The sequence below is a fragment of the Ananas comosus genome, linkage group 18 (genome assembly GCF_001540865.1).
Source record: "Ananas comosus cultivar F153 linkage group 18, ASM154086v1, whole genome shotgun sequence".
Classification (NCBI taxonomy): domain Eukaryota; kingdom Viridiplantae; phylum Streptophyta; class Magnoliopsida; order Poales; family Bromeliaceae; genus Ananas; species Ananas comosus.
The window spans coordinates 9,486,543-9,507,537 of NC_033638.1; the positions used below are offsets into that span (position 1 = coordinate 9,486,543).

A 20,995-nucleotide genomic window follows, 5' to 3' on the forward strand; every position below is an offset into this window, starting at 1 on the left:
ATCCGCTTCATTTTGAGCTCTCCTCTTCTACGTGGAACAAAATGGGGATTCATGCGGCACATGCAAGTGTCTCTCTCATGGTCCACCAAGTGGAGAAAGAGATTGAACCGCGCGTGGACCAAATGTAGTAGACCAATTTATTAAAAAAGTAAAAAAAAAAATGCAGTGTTCATTTATTTGTTTTGAGAAATAGATAGCAAGCTATCCGCTTCATCCATTAAGTTAGATGAACTGAATATATAAGTTGGAAGCAACTTAGGCCTCCGAAAACCCGACAAAAAGGCAAAAATAGAAATTAAAAAACAAAAGGAGTAAAGTTAACAAAAGAGAGTGGAACAGAGGAAGGGGTACAGAAGAGACATTAGAGACATCAGAGCGTTGTGGTCCAATTGCTGATTAGTTGTTTGACACGTTCAAGAGACCTGGTGGCATTAGGCGGGTTTCCTCTAAAAACAAAGTTGTTTCTATCCGTCCACATTACCCACCAAGTCGCAGCCAGGAGGATCAAGCATTGCTTTCTCGACGAGTCAGCAAGGATTTCAGTAGTTCTGGCCTAGAGATCTCGAACATCTCTTGTGCTGACGTCAATTGTGTCTGATCCTCCCATACTAAGAAGAAGGAATCGAACGTACACGCAATCGTTGAAAATATGGTCGCAGCTTTCCGTGAGGACCGCACAGAAAGCACAGTTTTAGTTTACGTGCATGCCTTGGATCAGCAATCTGTCAGCAGTGGTGCAGTGTTCATTTATTAAATTATTACAAAGATGTAGAATGATAGAAGTTGTAAAATTACGGATAGTCCCTGAATTTTTGACTATTTGCAGTTCAATTTCTAATCTATTGATCGCTTGCTTCTAACATCTATTTAGAGTTGGTTGCAAAGTAGTAATTAACAGGAATTTTGAATCACAAACAAACTCAAAATATTGATTTTGGAGGAAATTGGGTGTTACTCCAATTGAGTAATTGAAAAATTACGGATCGGGAAGCAATTAGCAAAAGCCCTGGGACTACTCGTTCATTTTACTCTTAAAACCTGTGCATATATTGCATTTTTTCCCTTTTTTTGTTAAAAGCATGCGTGTAATAAAATAATATATGCTAATAATTGCTTGTAGATTTGTTGGGCCCTACACAATTTTTCGCAGGTACTGAAAATAATTCTTTCGCCATCATGAAGAAAACAATTTTAAAAAAAAATCTACGAACTTTAGACTTTTTGAAAACAATTAATTTGCCCTCTCCTTTTTGTCATCTACGCAGAACAATAAAAATTTGTGAAGTGGTCTACTTTGGGTTTTAAAATGTAACGTAGTAGATTACTTTGCTGCTTGTGTTTTAATTAACGAACTAGTTCCAAAGAGAAAAGTTTCGTTAGTTAACGTTATCAGCAAAGCATCAAGATATGTCTACGTTTAGTAGATGCGTCCTAATGTTAACTCAAGAGAAGTCAATAAACACCATGTTTTGAGGAACATTGCTAACCAATTAATCCATTTATTCATGTTTTTTAAATCAACTGGGGGCTTTAGTTACATAATCAAATATGCAAACGTAAGTTTCTACAATGTGGAGATTAATTAGGGGAAAAAAATTAGAACAGTTAATGATATGTATCCATTGAGACTATCACTCTTCGTACGCCCAGTTTTTACTCTACGATGTTTTAAAATTCGTTCGAAATAAAATCTAATGATCGAATAAAAAATGCGTGAAAAAAACATCATTTAAAAACATATATATTTTTTTCGTCCAAATTGACAAAAAGAAAATGCCAACGAGCCAAACCGGAGAAAAAAAAGGAGAAAGACATTATATACAAAAAAAGGAGAGTACGATACATCAATTTTAACAAATGTTGCGCGATAAGAAAGAATAATAGGGACATTAATAACGCTGCAGCGGCGAAAGGGCCGGCCGACACGGTTGCCCCACCGGCCGTATATTATCTCCGGTACGCTGGCACGCATTTTAATAAAAATTAATTATATGTATTTTGTAAAATAATAAAATTGTATACTTATCTCTCCGAAGCCTGACTGATTAAAACTGATGTGAAGCTCGAAAACTATTCGATCACTTTGTTCGTAAAATCGTATTCTTTTTTATCTCGACAACAATAATAATAATATTCATAATGACCAAGTAAGGAAGTGTACGAGGATAAGGCCTTTGATTATGTGCTCTTTTTTTTTTGAGAGAGAAACGCTACCTGCTTCATTCATTAGGTAAATGAACTTAGCTATATAGGGTTTGAGCCAGCTAGGACCTCATGTAGGCGACTAAACGAAGGAAAAAGAAACTAAAAGAAAAACTAAAAGAATAACAAAAAAAGAACAACAAAGAACAGTAACCAACGTCACCCTTCTCTGCAAAAATCAGTACCAAATGGCCACCACAAGAATTTGAGACTTCAACGTGTCCGTCTTTGACCGCCTTCTCATCAATTCTTTCCAAATGAACTTGACATTCTCACATGATGGGTAGACGGAGGGCGCCTCTAGGAGGGAAAGAAAAAGAAACTTGCTGACTACTCACTCCACGAATAAGTGGTCAACTATTTTCAGTTCATTGCCATACATGACACACCCATTGAGATCTGCCCAACCCCTTTTAAGTAGATTATCCACAGTAGGGAATCTCTTTTTTGATTACGTGCTCTTAAGAAGAAATAGCTAGACGGCTAAGCGGTGTAGCTCCAAAGTAAATAATAATAATAATAATAAATAAATAAATATTTTAAAAAAAATTTCTTTAAAGCCAAATTGTCAAATCTTATGATTTTAACTGCTTATTGAAATCACCTTATTTCTCTTAATTCTGCGCTATTTATTTTATGACCAAGTGACATGTCCTAATCTTCTTCTTTTTAATATTTATTTTTTTTTATTGGGGTTATTGGACATGAATTGTCCTAATCATGAAATTTCATTGCTAAAATTTTCTCCAATCATATTTCTTAGCCGGCCACAAGATAAAGGTTCCTCAGGATGGTGACCTGTTTTGTCCTTTTTAGATAAATCTCCACACATCACACTCAAATGATTCCAAATTTAAGGATAAAAATCCTCTCATACTTAATGTCGATTAATAGTTTGATTCCCAATTGACATTCTTTTCGCATTAATTATAACATAGTTTACGACTCTCAGATGAGAGTAATTTGAAGTGGGCCTGCATTAATTTGCTTTTGCATCTTTATTCTCATTAAAAATTAGCGATTTTGCACCCCTTTGGATAGAGAAAAAAAAAATTAAGCAGGAACTACGTAATTAATTAATTACTGGTTCAATATACTGTACACAACTTCTTAAAATTAAGACCAATATCCTAAAATCCACTTAAAAATTACCATTAAAATGGCAAAAAAAACATTAATTCAGACCCAAGAAAAAAAAAAGGGAGAAAAAGTGATAAATGACACACTGTTTCCCTGTTAGTCATGTGGAAGATTCTGAAACATGGTTAATTTTAATGCTAATTATTTTTGCAACTAATAAAAGAAGTGATCTAAACAGCCTGTTTGGGCCTAGCACCCCATTAAACGTTAGCTCTTATAAGAGGAGCTTCGTGGGTATACCTAACCAAAATTTGTTATAATGATACACACAAGGTGGGTTACATGCACTTTTTTCCAAACTGCAATAAGATGATTGGTCATGTGATCTTAGCAAGAATATGTTGATTAATGTTTTCTGTAGCGACATTACTGTAATGCCCATCATCATCTATTCTTTACTATATCATTTCTAAGATAGGTTTGTTAATTAAGACCTGTATAACTCCATCTTTTGAGGCATTCTTAGTTTCATACCATAAAAAAAGACACTCCAACAAAATATACTTTAGACGACTCTTTTTAGACGACACTTTATTCCAAACGACGCTTTATTTCAGCGTCTTCAATATTTGGTATGTGTCGATAATCATGATTAAGCGTTGTTAATAAATATTTTTTTATCAAATACTGATAAAAATTTTCCAACGCTATATTAAAATATCGGTATATCTATTCCGACGTATTTGCTTAACGAATTTTTGCTCAACGCTTTTACAAGCATCGCGAGTATTCTTGCCGACGCCTTAAAAGTATCCTTATATGCAAAATTTATTGTAATGAGAAACATTCAATTATTTTATTATTTGTAAGATATTTGAATTATATCACATATTTTAAGATAGACAAGAGCTTTGAAAGTATCAAAAGAAACACAAATGTAGTTCAGAAAAACTCAATACAGTTTTACATAACTTATGGTAAAAAAATTTAGGAAAAATTTTAAATACCACTTTCTCACTTTAATACCCTGTAGTTTAAAGTGTATCAATTTAGTGTCATGTGGTTTCATTTTTATTTTTTTATTATCGATTTTATTAATTTTTTTTGTTAAATCAGTGATAAAGTTAAAACTAATTAAAGGGTACTAAAGTGAATATTTGATAAACTTAGATAGTGTATCTGAAATTTTTTCTATATAACTTAACAAAATATTAATAAAAAACTGACGAAAAGATAAAAAAAAACCACAGAATACTAACTTGACATATTTTAAGCTACAGAATACTGAAGTGAAAAAATACGAAATTATATGGGTGGTATTCAAAATTTATTTTTTTATTTTTTATTTTTTGTTTTTAAGGTGTTTGTACGTAAGAACATGCATTTATAGATGTGTGGACACGCAACCATTGTTTCTATCTGAGTGTTGAGATAAATGAAGACAAATGTAGCGGCAAAAATATTGATGGAGTAGAGCACGGAGAGGGAGATGGTGTGTGTAGGACTCTGAAAATCCAAGGACGCGTCACCTTTCTTTCCTCGTGATACCATAAAGATTGAACCGTACTCTGTACTCGATCTGCACAGCGGGTGATCACTCAATGCTTCTGTACTCACCATGCATTTACCGTGACTCTGCAATAATAATAGGATGATGGCCAATGTATAAAAACGTTAAAATTAGGTTGATTTTATACACCTTTCTGTACCGTATAACAAATATATTTTTATAAAATTTAATTTTTTATTTTTATCTTTATAAAAATTCAGTATATTCATATAAATCTTTTGGTTTGTTATTTTTACAGCACTATTTATTTTTTAATAAAAAATAAATAAAAAAAATATTTTTTTCATTATAAATATGTTTTCTTAAAAGTCCCAATTAACTATTAAAACTATATAGAAATATTCTTTCAAAAATTTTGAACGGTCGTTTTCTTACTTTATACAATTGCAAAACGTATAAGAGGAATAAAAATATCAATTTATCTCATTCACTAATCAGGATAAATATTTTACATGTGATTAACTATATTTTTTTAATGTATCCTAACGGAGGAGTGATATATTTAAAAATATTAAGATTTTTATAGAGATAAATATAAATAGTTGAATTTTGTAAGGATATATCGGTGCATTTACAAATTACAAGAAGTTGTATGTAATTAACCGGAAAAAAAATTACACAATAAAATACTCCCTTGTTTAGATGCGCCTTTGTTTGCTTATATCCACCAAAACCTTCATTAGTGGAGATTGATATTTGGAAAAAAAAAATAAAAATTTTAAATTCTAACATAATTAATAATCATATCTGTCATCGAATTCTAAGTGCAAATAAATATTTAAATTAAAATATCTATTTAAAATTTAAAATCGAATTGGAATAAAAATTAAAATCTAATTTATAAAACAACCAACTACTAACAACATCATTAAATATTATATTAATTTAAAAATCTAAAATAAGTAAAAACCAAATAAGCCATTGACATATGCATAACTAACGCCTTTCCCATCTCACATGATCGCATCTCTCTCTGTTCCCTTTCGTTCTCCTCGTCACCGGTCGTACTCTCTCGATAAGCAAGATCACATGCTCATTTAAGCATCACCAACTCCTCGTATTATTCAATTCACACGCACTTCGACGCCATGTTCTTGTGTTTCATGCACACAAGAGGAGACTAATAAGAGTTGTAGAAGTAGAAGAAGATCCCTCTCCCCGCCTCTTTTTTTTTTTTTTTTTTTTTNTTTTTTTTTTTTTTTTTTTTTTGTTTTTTTTTGTTTTTGCGCTCTCTCTCTCTCTCACACACACTCTGTCTCCCAACTATAGAGCTCCAATATATATATGTAGAGCTCCTCCTCCTCCTCCTCCTCTTCTCCAATCAACCTCACTCTCTCTCTCGGAGGTCCGTCAATGGCGGCGGCGCTGGAGTGTTGGTCGGGTCGGCCGAGCACGGACGAGGAGATGGTGGAGCACGTGCTCATGAAGAGCCACCACCGCTCCGACGCCTTCTCCGCTTCCTCCGCGGCCGCCGCCGCCGCCGCCTCCGCCGCGTCGTCCCCGTCCCCCTCCGAGGACCAAAACCCTAGCGGCGGCGGCGGCGGCGGAGGCGGGACCTTCCCCACGCCCCCGAAGAAGTGGCAGCGCCTCGGCCGCAACTTCGCCGGCGCCATCGCCGCGCTCAAGAGCTCCCTCAACATCGACTCCCCACGCGACCCCTCGCCGCGCTCCGAGAAGCACTTCTGGGGCGGCGCCGTGCGGTGCCTCGCCCAACTCTACCCCAACACCCACCAACCTAGCGAGAAGCTCATCGCCAATCTCCGACGCCATTTCGATTCGTTGCCTAACAGGTGACACAAATTTAGCCCTCAATCGAACAAATTAAACAATACCCATTTCGTGATTTGGTCTATCGATCGATCTACAAGTGTCAAAATCGTTCCTTTTTTTTTTATTTTTTTGTTGTGCTGTGAACAGCTATGCTCAAGCGGGGTTTGATATGAAGGACGTTCTCCTACACGCTCGGCTTATTGAGCAAGCGTTTGCAGAGGATCAACCCGCGATCAATATACTGGAGATGCAGGAGAACAATAATGGTGTGGATGGGTTCTTCTTTAAGCTCACATTTACATGCAATTCCCCTCTTTCATGGCAAGCAATGTCGGGCTCGCTCGATAGCTCTTTGATCTGTTGTAGAAAGATTCAGATCTTTGAGAAGAAAGGTTTAACTCTTGGTATTGTGGTAATCTTTGTTCAATCGGGAAATGAGAGGAATTTCAAGTCTCGGGTCGAAGCTGCATTGAGATCTGCGGTAAAGAAGCCAAAGACTAATGGCGTGAAGCTCCCTTTCGGGCTCTGCGGGTGCCAAGAGGAGAACTCGAGGAATTGCGAGGAGGATTCGCCGTTCGATCGAGATGATCGTGCATCGGCAGCCGATAATGAGCCTCTTCGACGAATTCAGCTTCCGTCACCTTTGCCGGAGTCTTCTTTGGTTGTTTCTGTCGATGAGTGGCAAACTGTTCGATCCGGTGGCGAGGAAATTGGACGGTGGATAATAAACTCCGATGAGGTCGAGTTCATCGACTGGGTGGGCTCCAATTCCTTCAAAGGTGTCTACAGGGGAAAGAAAGTGTGGGTAAAGAAGTTGAGGGGTTGTGAAATGGGAACTGCTTATGATATAGAGATCAGACAAGACTTGTTACAGCTGATGAGCTGTGGGCAGAAGAATATACTTCAATTTTACGGGATGTGCTTCGAAGAGAATCACGGCTTGTGCATTGTAACAAGGATGGTGGAAGGGGGATCGGTTCACGATGTTACGGAGAAGAATAGGAAGCTGCATATTAGGGAAGTGATGAGGATTGCTCTTGATGTTGCCGAAGGTCTTATGTTTATGAATGATCATGGAGTGGCGTATCGAGATTTGAATACACAGCGGATTTTGTTGGATAAGCAGGGGAATGCTTATCTTGGGGACATGGGTATAGTTACATCTTGTAATCTTGGGGAGGTTAAGGAGTATGAAACAGCTGGGTACCGGTGGCTCGCTCCTGAGGTTAGATTTTGCTTACTTTGTCGCAGTATTACTTTCGCCTGTCCCTTTTCCACTACTTGTTGTGAACATGTTATACATGATCTCTCTCATCATTTGGTGAAAGTTCATTGTTTTCTAGCTCACATTTAATGAGATCTTCAATCCAATCCATGTAAAGAAAATAGAGATGGCATAAAGTGATATCGGGTAATATAGTCTGCATTCTGGGAATTCAATAATCAAAGCCTCTTGTTGTTAGCTAATTTTGAAATTTTCTTTTCTAGACCTGCCCATTGTAGCACAATCTTTTATTCCATTATCATTATCGAATTTTGAGATCCAAAGTAAATTCAGGTAAAGAAAGAACTAAACTGCTCAAAGACAGCTCCATGTCCCCCCATACAATGATCACTGCAATTGATTAGTTCTTGATCTTATTACCAAATCTTAAGCTTTTAACTTTCAAATAGTTACGATAACAGGCTGTGAAGTTTAGCCTCTTTTTGTAGCTAAATCTAATTGAGGAATCACATGAACAGCTAGATATAAAATCTCATCTTCTTGGCTCATGCAGATCATTGCAGGAGATCCCGAGAGTGCGACGGAGACTTGGATGAGCAATATCTATAGCTTCGGAATGGTGCTATGGGAAATGGTAACTGGAGAAGCCGCATACTCTTCTTATTCTCCGGTTCAAGCTGCAGTAGGAATTGCTGCATGCGGGCTGAGGCCGGAAATACCAAAAGATTGCCCTCAAGTTCTAAAGTCGCTGATGCTCAAGTGCTGGAACAATTGCCCGTCGAAGCGACCTCAATTTTCGGAGATCATCAATATCCTACTAAGGCAAAATATTCGATGATAAGCCTTAAGTTTCTTGTTTACTCTCTTTGTGCCGTATTTGATTGCTTTAGTAGGATCTATGTTGAAAAGAATTGTACTTTTTTTTTTGCCCTTTTTCTGGGTGCCTGTTTTTCTACCACCCCAAGTGTACACTTGCCATGTATGTTATTAGATGAGAAAATGTGTGGTTCTCTCTCTCTCTCTCTCTCTCTCTGTACCTTTCATCATTGTGAGATTAATAATGAGCAAACCTTCTATGGAAAGCTTCTGATAAACTAAACCATAAAGCCAACTTCTTCCCAAAAATACTTGTTGAAAAATGAAAATATATATGGATATTAAAAGAGAAGAACACTCCTATAATAATTTCTGCGAGGAGCTCCTCTAAATAACTTGTCTCTGGATGATTGTTGATTCTTTTTGTCAATTTTTTTTTTTTTTTTTTTCTTTTGAGTAGAATTTTCTCTTTTATCTCTTCAGAATCATCTCATTGGCTGGTATAATTTTGTAAGTTATGTTAGTGTTTTTTAAGTCAATTTTGTCTGTATCTTCTCCGGCCAAGTCTACTTTTTGTGTCCTCTCACCTATTTTAAAATAAACATATAGTTAAATCATATTAGGGCCCTGTTGACTTAAATACTTAACCAATTTAACGATACTTTCTTTCTATTGCTGTTGCCTCTACACTGTTAACAGTCATGTGAATTGGTCAACGACCCACAACATTGCATCTCCAGCATAATTTTTTTTAAGAGAAAATTTAAAAAATTATTAATAGTAGAGAAATAATGTTTGCTATTTATTTTTTATTTAAATTTATAAACTTTATTATGTAGTCGTGGTACAAATATATATTCAAAAACTAAAAATTTAAATATTATTTGTTTATTATTAATAGTACCATAGCTCAACTCTGTTTTTGCTGTATTGTTTTTTTTTCCGTATTGAAGCTTTTGTTTTTATGAGTGAACGCTATTGGGTTCCTCCCAACGTTCGAGTCAAATCACGATCGAACTTTTGCTTCGTTTCGTTTTTCAAAAAAAAGAAAAAATCCACCAAAACCCAAAGGTGCATAGATAGACCCATTTAATAGCATATAATCTGAGCTCAATAAAAAGAAATGGCCAGTACCCAGCTAGGCCTAGACTTAAATGTGTTTAATACTTCTATGTAATTGTAATTATATAAAATAAGTTCTAAGATAGACTAGAATTGCTTATATATATATATATATAGAGAGAGAGAGAGAGAGAGAGAGAGAGAGAGCAGGTAAAATATGACTGCAGTGTGTTGGAATAAAATATCGGAAAAGAAGCAAAAGTTGTACAGTTGATGAACTGCTTGCAAAACAAAGAACTCGGGCTGAAACCCCCTGAAAATGTATTTTTCTTCATCCACAAGACAATGCTACGAGAGAATACAAGAGAATGGGGAGTCACGAATGGTTTCCTCATAACTTATTGTTAAAGATCATCTGAAGAAATAAAGCAGGACTACTCGGATACCGGGCAAGCGCTCTCAAATGCTTGCTGCTCTTTGCGGCACAAGTCGAACTCGTTAGTGTAGTAGTACATGCATCCTGCATAAGCATCCATCTCCTTGGGGCACTTCTGGTGAAGCTCTTTCAGCCTGCATTTATTTGCTTCATTAGGACCATATTTTTGGATTTATATGAAACTAGAAATTTCACCAACAACATTTTACTCAGTTTACAAGATCATAATTTCACCATAAGTCAGTTCAGTATGTATTCATACAAGATGCATTAAACTTCACATTAAGAACATGAGAATATGTAAAATCTCCCCTCTCAAGAAGTAAGTTTTAAAAGTACCAAAACAAGTTTTGAGCAAGCCTAGATAAAAGTACATGGTGCTACTAGCGTAGTTAAGCAATACAGGATATAGAAGCTTTGTGTCATATCTTACAAAAACGCACATTCCTTAGGGGTAGCAAGATCATCTATATTATATGAAACAATGATATATAAATAGTCACATACTACATTTTATTTTCTTTGTTGTCATAAAACAAGAATACAAATCTATTTGAATATCAAAACAAAATGGATAGTATATCTATAGCATAACGATATGATTACCCTGACTTATAAGACAGTAAAATTGTGGCACAATGTAATGATGTATACATGATGTATCACAGCCTTGAATTCATTTAGACGGCTCCATGTGACAAAGCTGTTCTATGATAAAAATAGTGACATGATTTTACAGAAGTTTTAGAAAGAACGTGGCACGGTCATTTATTGGATGCATTTTCCTGAACTTCTATCCAATTTTCAGTTTGGTCCTCCTTTTTAGTTAGACATTTTACACCTCGAGCTTTTGGAAGTGCTTCATTTTTGGTCCTTGATTCGAGGGGTATATATTCCCTGCACCTAGTGCATCTGTACATCTATGTCCATGCACCACGAATTCATTGCCCCTCGATCCATTTTATACTTTAAATCCAACGGTACATTTTCTAAGAACTAAGTAGAGAAAAGGTTGTAATGCAATCGACGATATAGATAAAAATACAAGATGGGATTAAGGGCTGATAAATGCATGACGCACAGACGTATAGAGGCACCAGATGCAGGCATTAATTTTTTCTCTTGCAAGAAATGAGGATAGAGACTCAAGAAAAACACTCGAAAAAGTTTAAGGACAAAGTTTGGAGAGTAGTAGTGCAACTTACCCTCCAGGGTTTTGCCCAGAAATTAGTGTCTGATTTAGCATCTTTGTAATAGATTGACTCTCTATACAACCAACTTTTCTTACCCTAATGATGCACAATAATAATGTACCTATCATGTATCACTTTTAGTCCTAATGTGGTGATTTTTAATAAACGATATAAGTGAGCTATTTCCCAACTGTAGGAAGTTGGTTGCGGTGAAAATAAAAAAATCTAAAACTTTAAGGCTAGCCGGGAGAATTTGGCGACTCTTTTGCATAATAATATTGAAAAAAAAAAATCCATTGTAAGGCTAGCTGGAATTTAAGCATTATATGCAAGTACATAATACTATAAACACAAGAAAACTAGGCCAAAGCCTGAACACTTGTGAAGCTGAAGATAAGAAAGGAAGGCTTTACAAACAAAAGTATAATATTAGAAGTAACAAATAAAGAGGGGCGGAGAGGAGGAGGAGGAGGGGGGGGGGAGGGGGAGCATGTAAAGCATGAATAAAAGAAATAACCAGGGCGACAAGTTTAGCCTAATACAGTCCTCATGTAGCATATGGTTCGAGCTGTAATTTAAACATATCTGTAGCTACTATGGAATCGGATTCAAATTGATCTAACAAAAGAGAAGAACACGCCGCCAAGTTGATCCAAGATGTACAAAGAGGAAACTAAACAATAGGTCTATCTCAGCAGAGAATTCTCCAAACAAAAGGCGAGAAAGAGAGTTTTGACAAGGAATACAAAGGGAAAATAGAATATAAGGGGAAATATAAGAAGCACTACATGAAAGTCTTTCCCTCATTCACCATACAATTGCTGGAAAATCAAATGTCTATCATGTTGATCCAAGATGCATAATCCATCACCATACAAAGTAATAAAAGCAACAACAGCAGAACACAAATCAATCCAAACTATTCTTAACAGAGAATACAACTAAGGACGTACTCTTCAAAGACTGTTAACTAAAACGTGAATATAAACGCAACTAAAATCAGAAATCATCTGTCCGGGATTATTCAAGTAATCAAGATTCTCTATACTGTCCCAGTCGGCCCATTCAAAATTTTCCAAAATCACATTAAGAAAGAAAGATAATCCCGGACAGATGATTTCTGATAGTTGAATGGAAATCATCAGCATTTTTTTCCATTCAACTACACCGTGACATCACTTCCTAATGTAGTGTAGCTATCCTTAGCAATTTGCTCCTGAAAACATCCGAAAAATGTGGGCTCTGATCAAAACTACGATATTTACGATGCATTTTACCAATCAAATGAGGAACACACTGAATCTAAATAGATCACAAATCAAGCATCAAAGCCCCAAAAAAAATCCTCACTCAGAGAGATCAAACAGGTAGAAATCGACGAGTAACGACGCGGATCTCTTACAGGTTTAGGACGCATCGCGTGACCTGGCGACCCTTGTCGAGGCATTTCTCCGGGTTGGGATCCTTCTTCTTGCAATTGATGAAGTCGACGTTCTCGGAGCGACACTTCACGGCGATGTGCTTCGACGCCGCCATGAGAACCGACGAGGTCGGGATCGGCTCCCCCGCCGCGTCGACGGTGCTCGCCATGGCGCGTAAATCCCTCTCTCTTCCGCAACCCCGTGCGAGCGAGTGGACCGAGGGTTAAAGGAGGAGACCCAGAGGTGGCTTTCTAGGGTTAGGGTTTGTGGAATTTTACCTAAAAAGGTTCGAGCTTTTTCGCGGAGACGATGATCCGAGAAGGGGTAGAAATGGCGTGGCAACTTGAGTTGAGCTACTCCTGGGAGTGTGCACTGGGCCAAATTGGTAATTTGGCAGAGATTCATGGGCTTTTGGCTATATGTGCTCCCATGAATGCTCTGTTTGAATCAAATGGACCAAGCTTAGACCTTTATTGGGCTACTTAATTCATTCTCCAACACAGGATCTTGGGCCTTTAGCTTTGGAGGCCCAAATTGGTTGGAAAATCTAAAAACCTCCCGATCCAGTTGGTTGCGATCCAACGGCGGAGATCAAATTCACGCATTTTCATCACATTCCCTCCATTTCTACGGTGAGATTTTTATCCACAGTACATCATATTTTAAGATTCATTCTAATTCACGTAATAAACGTGGATTTTTGTTCCACTTTTTTTTTTTTTCATTTTTTGAGAAGTAGGCAGCTCGCTAACCGCTTCGTTTATTTTATTTAGAAATAAATTTAACTAGAAATGTGAATCAACTAGGATTCGAACTTGGATTGCGGATACCAACCATAAGTCTTTTGCCATTCGCTTTAGGAACGGTCGGTATTTTTGTTCCACTTTTAACCCCCCCAACTCACGCCTCTCTATATAACTCTGCTTAGCTTCGCTCTCTCTTCCTCTCCTTCTCCTCTCACTCTCTTCCTTCTTCTCCGACGTTCTCACCACGAAACCCTAGCGTAACGAAGCTAACGATCGCGTCGGACAAGGTAGCGTAGAAGAGGAGTACGAGCGAGGCTCGTTCTCCTCTCGACTTCCTCATCTCCTTCCTCTCCCTTCTCCGTTCATTGTCACCATTCTCGATCTGATCGTTTCTTGTGATATAGAAGGCGTTTTTTTGTGATGATGCTTTGAATGGAAATTTATGTATCCGAAACGAGTTACTGGTTTTTAATGTAATGTTTAATAATGATATCACCTCAGAAGCAAGTATCCTTGTTCTTAATTTTTTGGTTGGGAGATTGGATATCCTATACTTTTTCTTATATATAATGAATTTTATTTGGAGACATCATTTATGGGTTTTATAATTGTGTGCAGGATGAGCATCCATTGCCTAAGACAAGCCAATTATTTCACAATACAATCTCTATGAAATCTAATTACCTTCTTTCAGTTTACTGAGCCGATCCATAAGTGTTTAATAGCCTGTAGATGTTTCTTTTGGTAATCAGATCCTACTTTATTCTTTGTCCCAATTACCATATCTTTGGTCTCAAAGTTATCACTTGAAATCAGGTTAATTAGTTCTTGTGCGCATCATGGTTTCCATATATTAGATTTGAATCTGTCGATGAGATATCCTATTCTCTTTTTCTTTTTTTTTTTTGTTCTGGGAGAAAAGGCAGTTTACATCATTCTCTGGGAGGTTAAGTTTCTCACACTAACAATAGTATGATATTTGCCTTTTTCAATTTATGTCTCTGTTGAATTCCAAAACACCTCATGATTAAGAAATTTTTTATTGCTTTAAGCTTCTTATCAGCTTCTTTTATCTTTCTCTGAAACTCTATCTGTATTTTGCAGCAAAGAACATTGTACTTGCTGGTGTCAAATTAATCTATCACTCTACACGATGTAGAGAATGTGGAAATGTGGGATTTGTCTAGCAACTTCTTTTTAGCTGAGGAAGATATTTGTAAACGTTGGCTTAAATAGGCCAGCATTCTGCCATGTGGCGGGAGGCTATATGTGGGTCGAGTCATATTCGAAATGATGTGAGGCTGGGTTGGACTGAGTCATGTTCGAAGTGGCGTGAGGCTGGTTGGGCCGAGCCACAATCGAGATCCGTGGGCGCTGTATCTGTACTTTATAAGTGAATTGATTCTGTATTTCTAACAGCTCGAGCTTTTAGATTAATGGTTAGCATCAACGATCCGATAAGATAAGAACCGAGCTGTGGCTTGTGTCCAGTATTAAAGAAGGACCAAAAATTCTATGCCCCTCACACACTGTCCTCCTCCTTGCCACCATGGGTTATGGAGGATCCGCATCAATTTAACCGCATTCGTTGCGTTTTGCGGAATCTTCTAACTTTTCCACTTATTTTTTTGGGAAATAAAGAATGAAATGATTTGCATAGTTTCATGGTAAAGGTAAACTCATTGCCCGTGATAAAGTCCTCTTTGTATTGGTTATTCTATTTATATGCTGAATTTGTAACAACCTTATTAAAGGGCATGATCAATATAAAACATCATTATTTTATTATTTTTTTATTTTGAGAGATAGGTAGCAAGTTACCCGCTTCGTTTATTTTATTTAGAAATAAACTTAGCTGGAAATAATATAAAACATCATTAATATTAATTTTTTGTTACTTTTATTCAAATTTATTATAATGTTTTTGACATTGCAATCTCAGCGTGACATATTATAATGTTTATTGTACAAATTCCACACTAAACTAATCATAATACTTTGAGTGAATTATTCTTTTATTTACTGACAATTCTTGGACAACTACTCTCAACGACCATCAAATCCAAATAATGTCCCAATAGTATCTTTAGTAGTGCTTATCAAATCGCCCGAATCTACACTAATTAGTTAATAAAATCGCCCGAATCTACACTAATCTTATATATATTATAGAGTCTCAGTTTGCTTATCAATGGTAAGAACTAAGAATACCATAAACAAATTTTTTTTAAAAAAAAAACTAAGATTATAGTTAGAAGTATTATGAAATAGGAATTTTTCGGTAGGTGAGTAAATTTGTGCTACATAGAGGGCTTTTATTACATTTAGTCTCCTCAAAATAGAAATAAAAATAAAATAAAAGATCCTAACAAATTTATATTTGCATATATGATCATTTTCTTACTACGTGAGCGTCATACTAATATTTTCAAGTTGAACACGATAATTGAATCATTGTGTTATATTTACACTCTAGCCCCTCTTTTAATTAACTTAGGGACGATAAAAAATACAAAAGAAAATACGGTGATCTAATCACCGTATTTAAAGACGGTGATTGAATTAGCACATTCAACTTAAAAATATCACCTAGACGGTGATTGAATCAGCACATTCAACTTAAAAATATCACCTAATTGCTCTCATGGCAAGAAAAAATTTATTTATATAAATATAAATTTATTATGGTTTTCTGTAATAAAAAAAAAAAAAAGAAGGGCAAAATGCAAAAAAATACCCTAAATTTTAACATTTTATTTAGTTGGTCTCACAACAACCCAACGGAAAGCCACATTCGACCTGCAATCATTATTGACATAGTACAACATCGGAGCACATTCTTCGTCAATTGCTTAAGGATAAATTGTATGAACAGTCCCTGTACTATGCCAAAGTAACAAATTGTCTGTACTTTTATGTACATTTAGTCTTTGAATGACAAAAAATATGCCAAAAAAAAAATCCCTGTACTAGTGTACTACTCTTTAATTTACAGCAAACTTTATGGGGGGAGACTTATTAACTAAAATGATATACTAAGCCTGATTAATTCACAAATTAAAATATTTAAAATATAAATAGACATCATTGTAGAACAAGCTTCTTAACTTCATATCCCCTAAAGCAAGTGGCAAAGGACTTGGTGTTTGGTACCCGAGACCCAAGTTCGAATCCTAGTTGATTCACATTTCTAGCTAAGTTTATTTCTAAATGAAATAAACGAAACGGATAGCGTGCTACCTATTTCTCAAAAAAAAAAAAAAACTTCATATCTTTTATTGACCTCTTCAAATTTTTATTTTTTATTTAATTTAAAATTTTACATAAAAATTTTAATTGTTCTTTGCCACTGTAATATAATTTGAATATTTCCTAACTTTTTAATTTCATCGACTAAGTCAAGTATAAAAAAAATAACGAAAAATATAAATTTGATGGAGTTGTTTCAAAATCGTCTATAGTTGAGAGGGTTTCACGCATGTTTATCAAACTTTAAATATGCTATGTTAAAGTAAAATTAAATGTGAGCCATGGAGTCGTCTTTGAGCCTCTGCTACCGCCCTTTCCCTTCACGCGTTTCCTCGCCTCCTCAACCCTTCCAATCCAATTCCCCACTAATTTTTCACCTTAATTACCCCACCTTTTGATCCAAATCTCGTTGTGGGGATTGGATTTGGCCGAGTTTGTGAATGGGGTGGTCGTTGCTAGTGCTCCTACTGCTATTTTGGAGATTGGATCTCGGCGATTGGCACAATGGGGAAGGTGAGGTGTTCTCTACTGTTTTGGGGGTCGGATTCGGTGGAATTAAGCTCGATTCGGGGGTTTTTATCTGTGATTTTGGTTTACAGGTGTGGAGATTTTCGGATTCAAGGAGAAGGTGGAATTGGACCGCAATGGAGCTTCGTCGTACTGGGGTGAGCGAGGCGCATTCGGTTCGTGTTCGTTGTTTGGGGTTTGGTGCTCTGAAGGAAGAGTCGTGATTCGGTAAGTGGTGAAGTTTTGGGAAATACTCTGATCAGATCTATTTGTTGTGTTCTTCTGATTTTAATTGCAAGAAGCATCTGCATACGAAGCATGCTCTTGAGATATTTTTGTTTCCGGACAATGCACAAAAGTTAAGTGATATCTTTCATGAAGCAGTAGAAGAATATGTTCAGCTGAAATTGGATGATATTTGACGATTAAAAATATGAGTTTCCTTTAGTTTGTGCAATCATTAGGTTGTGCATAATTTGGTGGCATATGTAGTTTGGATTCAGAATCCGGAGTTGACTTTTACAGATCCTTTGGTTTCCACCTTTGGTGGCATATGCAGTTTGGATTCTGAATGCGGAGTTGAATTTGACAGCGAAAATATGATCTTTTGGTTTCCGCTGTTGTATTGGTATGTGAATACGAAATATTGTGTTATATGAAAAATTAGGAGGGAGATAGGATAATCTATATGTTCAATTCTTATTATGTTAGAGTGTTAGACTCTTTTCCTAGTACTAAGTAGGAAAGGATGATACAATCACTAACCAGTGACCAGGGTTTTATGGCTTTTGCATGCGGAATGCGGATGAGCGGGAGCAATTTGAAAAAGATTTGAGCAAAGTTGTAACTTTCAGAAATAAATAGGAGCTAGAAATTGAATCGACAAGCGCTACAATTCCATTGCATCGTGTGTGCGATGCTGACTTTTTCATATTTGCAGTGATGGAAACATTCGAAATGCAAATACGCGGAAACTTCTACAAATAGGTAGCAATGATCTTATGCCACCGGCACCAACACCAACACCAACACCGGACCCGACTTTTTCACCTATTTCTTCACCCTCGGTTGAACCCTTTCCTCCAGCCGAGCCGCCATGGATTCCACAATCTCCATTGGCTTCTACACCAACTATCTCCTTTCCATCATCTCCTTCCAGCCTTATTAATCCATCCCCCACCCCTGCTCCCACACCTTCACCTATAACCAGGCCTCCATCCCCACAAATAGCCACGACACCTTCTGCACCTGTACCAACTCTTTCATCGACAGTCAAAGTCGGCTCACATAGAAAGCATGTGAATTTGGCGGCTAAATATGGGTCGATAGCTGCAGGAGTTTCCTTTTTCCTTGCCATGTTTGGTTTGTCTATCTTCTGCTGCCGGACAAACAAGGTTGAGACTGTTAGACCGTGGGCAACGGGCTTAAGTGGACAGCTACAAAGAGTTTTTGTGACAGGTATCCTTTCTTTTAGACCCTATATTCAGTTTTCTTTTTGTTTTGCTAGAATGCAGGAAGCCACCAAAACCACAAAGATGAAATACTGTAGTATAGAGAGATGAAAAACTATAGTTTAGTGGTGTAATTTGTAGTTCTTAATTTTCAAAATTTCAGGGTGGAAAGATGAAAATGGCAAGCTTCGAAGAGGGGTTTCCTGCATCTTAGACTTTACTTTTGCTTGAATTTTCATCTTCTAACTTCATGAGATGATTCTCATTCAGGCGTGCCTGCTCTCAAACGGTCGGAACTGGAAACAGCTTGTGAAGACTTCAGCAATGTGGTTGGTTCTTTATCAGGCGGCATGCTTTACAAGGGAACTCTATCGAATGGTGTTGAGATAGCGGTGGTATCAAGTGTGATAACATCTGCACCAGGTTGGTCAAAACAATGTGAATCCCAGTTCAGGAAGAAGGTAAAATATGGTCTACTTACTTTTTTGGTAGAAACTCTAACACTTTGCATTCATTTCAGCATCAAAAACGTATTCTGGTTTCAGATCTCGAGTTTGTCCAAAGTTAACCACAAGAATTTCATGAGCCTGCTCGGCTACTGCGAGGAAGAAGAGCCTTTTACCAGGATGATGGTGTTTGAGTATGCTCCCAATGGGACACTTTTTGAGCATCTCCATGGTAAGTTCTTCAAACACAACTTTCACAGACAAAACATACTCTCATTCATACAAATTATAATATATAGATATATTGAACTCCCATGATTGGCTCAGTAAGATGAGTTGCTTACTTCTCTTACTAAACGTGCTCCTTGATCAAGTTCTTAGAAGAGTAACATGGTATGTGGAAAATAACATGCTGTATTCAGCTTCAAAACATCTGACTTTGTGATTACGACAAATTATCAAGTACAGATAACTTTCCGTGGAAATAACTAATAAATGTAAAAGAGAGATTGAGTTTTCCTCTTCAGTATGCATGATGGAACTTTACTGGTATGTAGCCTCAAGAAACTTTTCTTTTTTAGAGATCGTATCTTAATGCGAACACTCGTATACTACATTGATTCTTTTAATAGGTCCTGGGGCGTATTTGTGAAAATTGTAGAAAACATAGAAATTAGAAAGGTTGGCCTTCATTAGAGGTAGCCAATTACACACCCAGAAACTTTTAACATCGATGCTTGAGTTTCCTGTGCATGTAGCTGTGTTCCAATTTTTATTGTTTTGGCTCTCACATCATAAACTTGACATGCGTTACAGTCAAAGAAGCTGATCACTTGGACTGGTCGACTAGACTTCGGATATCCATGGGGATAGCTTACTGTCTAGAATACATGCACCAGCTAAAACCCCCCGTCATCCTCAGCAATCTCGACTCGTCGACCATCTTCCTAACTGATGATTTTGCCGCCAAAGTCTCTGATCTTGATCTCTGGACTGACAGTAAGGGAACTGATAAAGCTAGCGAGAACTCAAGCACCTTTTCATTCTTATCAGATCAAGAGAGTGTCGTCTACAAGTACGGTATCCTTATTTTAGAGATAATATCAGGTCGGATTCCATTTTCCAGCGAGAAAGGCATTCTCGAAAGCTGGGCTTCATCTTACTTAAATGGCGAGAAGCCTATTCACGAAATGATTGACCCCGGCCTCGAATCCTTTAGCGAGAAAACACTAGATGCCCTTCTCGAGGTGATATTGTCATGCATTGATCCGAATCCTGAGAAGAGACCGACAATGGCCGAGGTGGTGACCCTCATGAGAGAGATCACAGGGATGCCTCCAGATGGCGCAACTCCAAAAGTCTCCCCATTGTGGTGGGCCGAGCTCGAGATTATCTCATCCGAGGCTAACTAAGGATGGAATACTTTGCCTTCTTTGTGATTAGAAATTCGTTTGTTCAATTTGGTTTGATATTCGTTTGTTCAAATTGGTTTGTTGTCAGAATTTTTTTTCTACCTCAATTTGTTTTGCGTTGTGAGTGGGCACTACAGAAACAATGTAGATGATACAGAGAGGAAGAGTCGGTTGATGCTGTAACACGTTGTAGTATTTTCAAAGTGTTAGGGTGCTGATGTTTGTGGAGAGTGGCCCTGGAAAAATAACCGCTTTCAAAAGCTGGAAAAAAAAAGAAAAGAAAAGAAAAGAAGAGGAGAATTACAATAAATTTTAGAGCCGTTTATTAGTTGTTTGATCATTTTATACTCTTTGCTTGTCGTTTCCCTATTACGAACCAATCTATTTTCACAGATTTCGATACAAAGCC

The 20,995-nt window shown here is 36.9% G+C and overlaps 3 protein-coding genes and 1 long non-coding RNA gene across 4 annotated transcripts; 3 read left to right on the forward strand and 1 right to left on the reverse strand.

Moving 5' to 3' along the window:
- LOC109724454 (fibroblast growth factor receptor 3) lies at positions 5,788-8,929 on the forward strand. The gene is made up of 3 exons (XM_020253287.1): positions 5,788-6,642; positions 6,770-7,847; positions 8,401-8,929. Exons 1-3 carry the CDS (start codon positions 6,206-6,208, stop codon positions 8,683-8,685), a joined length of 1,800 nt encoding a protein of 599 aa, XP_020108876.1. The 5' UTR covers positions 5,788-6,205; the 3' UTR covers positions 8,686-8,929.
- On the reverse strand, positions 9,937-13,126 carry LOC109723703 (NADH dehydrogenase [ubiquinone] 1 alpha subcomplex subunit 8-B). The gene is made up of 2 exons (XM_020252163.1): positions 12,757-13,126; positions 9,937-10,295 (listed from the first exon to the last, which is right to left on the reverse strand). The coding sequence occupies exons 1-2, from the start codon at positions 12,942-12,944 to the stop codon at positions 10,160-10,162; spliced, it is 324 nt and encodes a 107-aa protein (XP_020107752.1). The 5' UTR covers positions 12,945-13,126; the 3' UTR covers positions 9,937-10,159.
- On the forward strand, positions 13,724-14,939 carry LOC109724492. The gene is made up of 2 exons (XR_002219947.1): positions 13,724-13,808; positions 14,626-14,939. It is a non-coding gene; the product is annotated as an uncharacterized LOC109724492 (long non-coding RNA).
- Positions 17,028-20,926, forward strand: LOC109724507 (probable inactive receptor-like protein kinase At3g56050). The gene is made up of 6 exons (XM_020253355.1): positions 17,028-17,283; positions 17,370-17,505; positions 18,218-18,735; positions 18,999-19,189; positions 19,274-19,406; positions 19,991-20,926. The coding sequence occupies exons 1-6, from the start codon at positions 17,211-17,213 to the stop codon at positions 20,584-20,586; spliced, it is 1,647 nt and encodes a 548-aa protein (XP_020108944.1). The 5' UTR covers positions 17,028-17,210; the 3' UTR covers positions 20,587-20,926.

Excerpts from the sequence above, each read along its gene's own strand:
- LOC109723703 (XM_020252163.1), bottom strand. The coding sequence starts at position 12,944 with ATGGCGAGCACCGTCGACGCGGCGGGGGAGCCGATCCCGACCTCGTCG. Across the intron at positions 10,296-12,756 it reads ACGCGATGCGTCCTAAACCT|GCTGAAAGAGCTTCACCAGA; the intron begins GTAAGAGATCCG and ends AAATAAATGCAG.
- LOC109724507 (XM_020253355.1), top strand. The coding sequence starts at position 17,211 with ATGGGGTGGTCGTTGCTAGTGCTCCTACTGCTATTTTGGAGATTGGAT. Across the intron at positions 17,506-18,217 it reads GAAGGAAGAGTCGTGATTCG|TGATGGAAACATTCGAAATG; the intron begins GTAAGTGGTGAA and ends TCATATTTGCAG. Across the intron at positions 19,407-19,990 it reads ACTTTTTGAGCATCTCCATG|TCAAAGAAGCTGATCACTTG; the intron begins GTAAGTTCTTCA and ends CATGCGTTACAG.
- LOC109724454 (XM_020253287.1), top strand. The coding sequence starts at position 6,206 with ATGGCGGCGGCGCTGGAGTGTTGGTCGGGTCGGCCGAGCACGGACGAG. Across the intron at positions 6,643-6,769 it reads TTCGATTCGTTGCCTAACAG|CTATGCTCAAGCGGGGTTTG; the intron begins GTGACACAAATT and ends TGCTGTGAACAG. Across the intron at positions 7,848-8,400 it reads ACCGGTGGCTCGCTCCTGAG|ATCATTGCAGGAGATCCCGA; the intron begins GTTAGATTTTGC and ends TGGCTCATGCAG.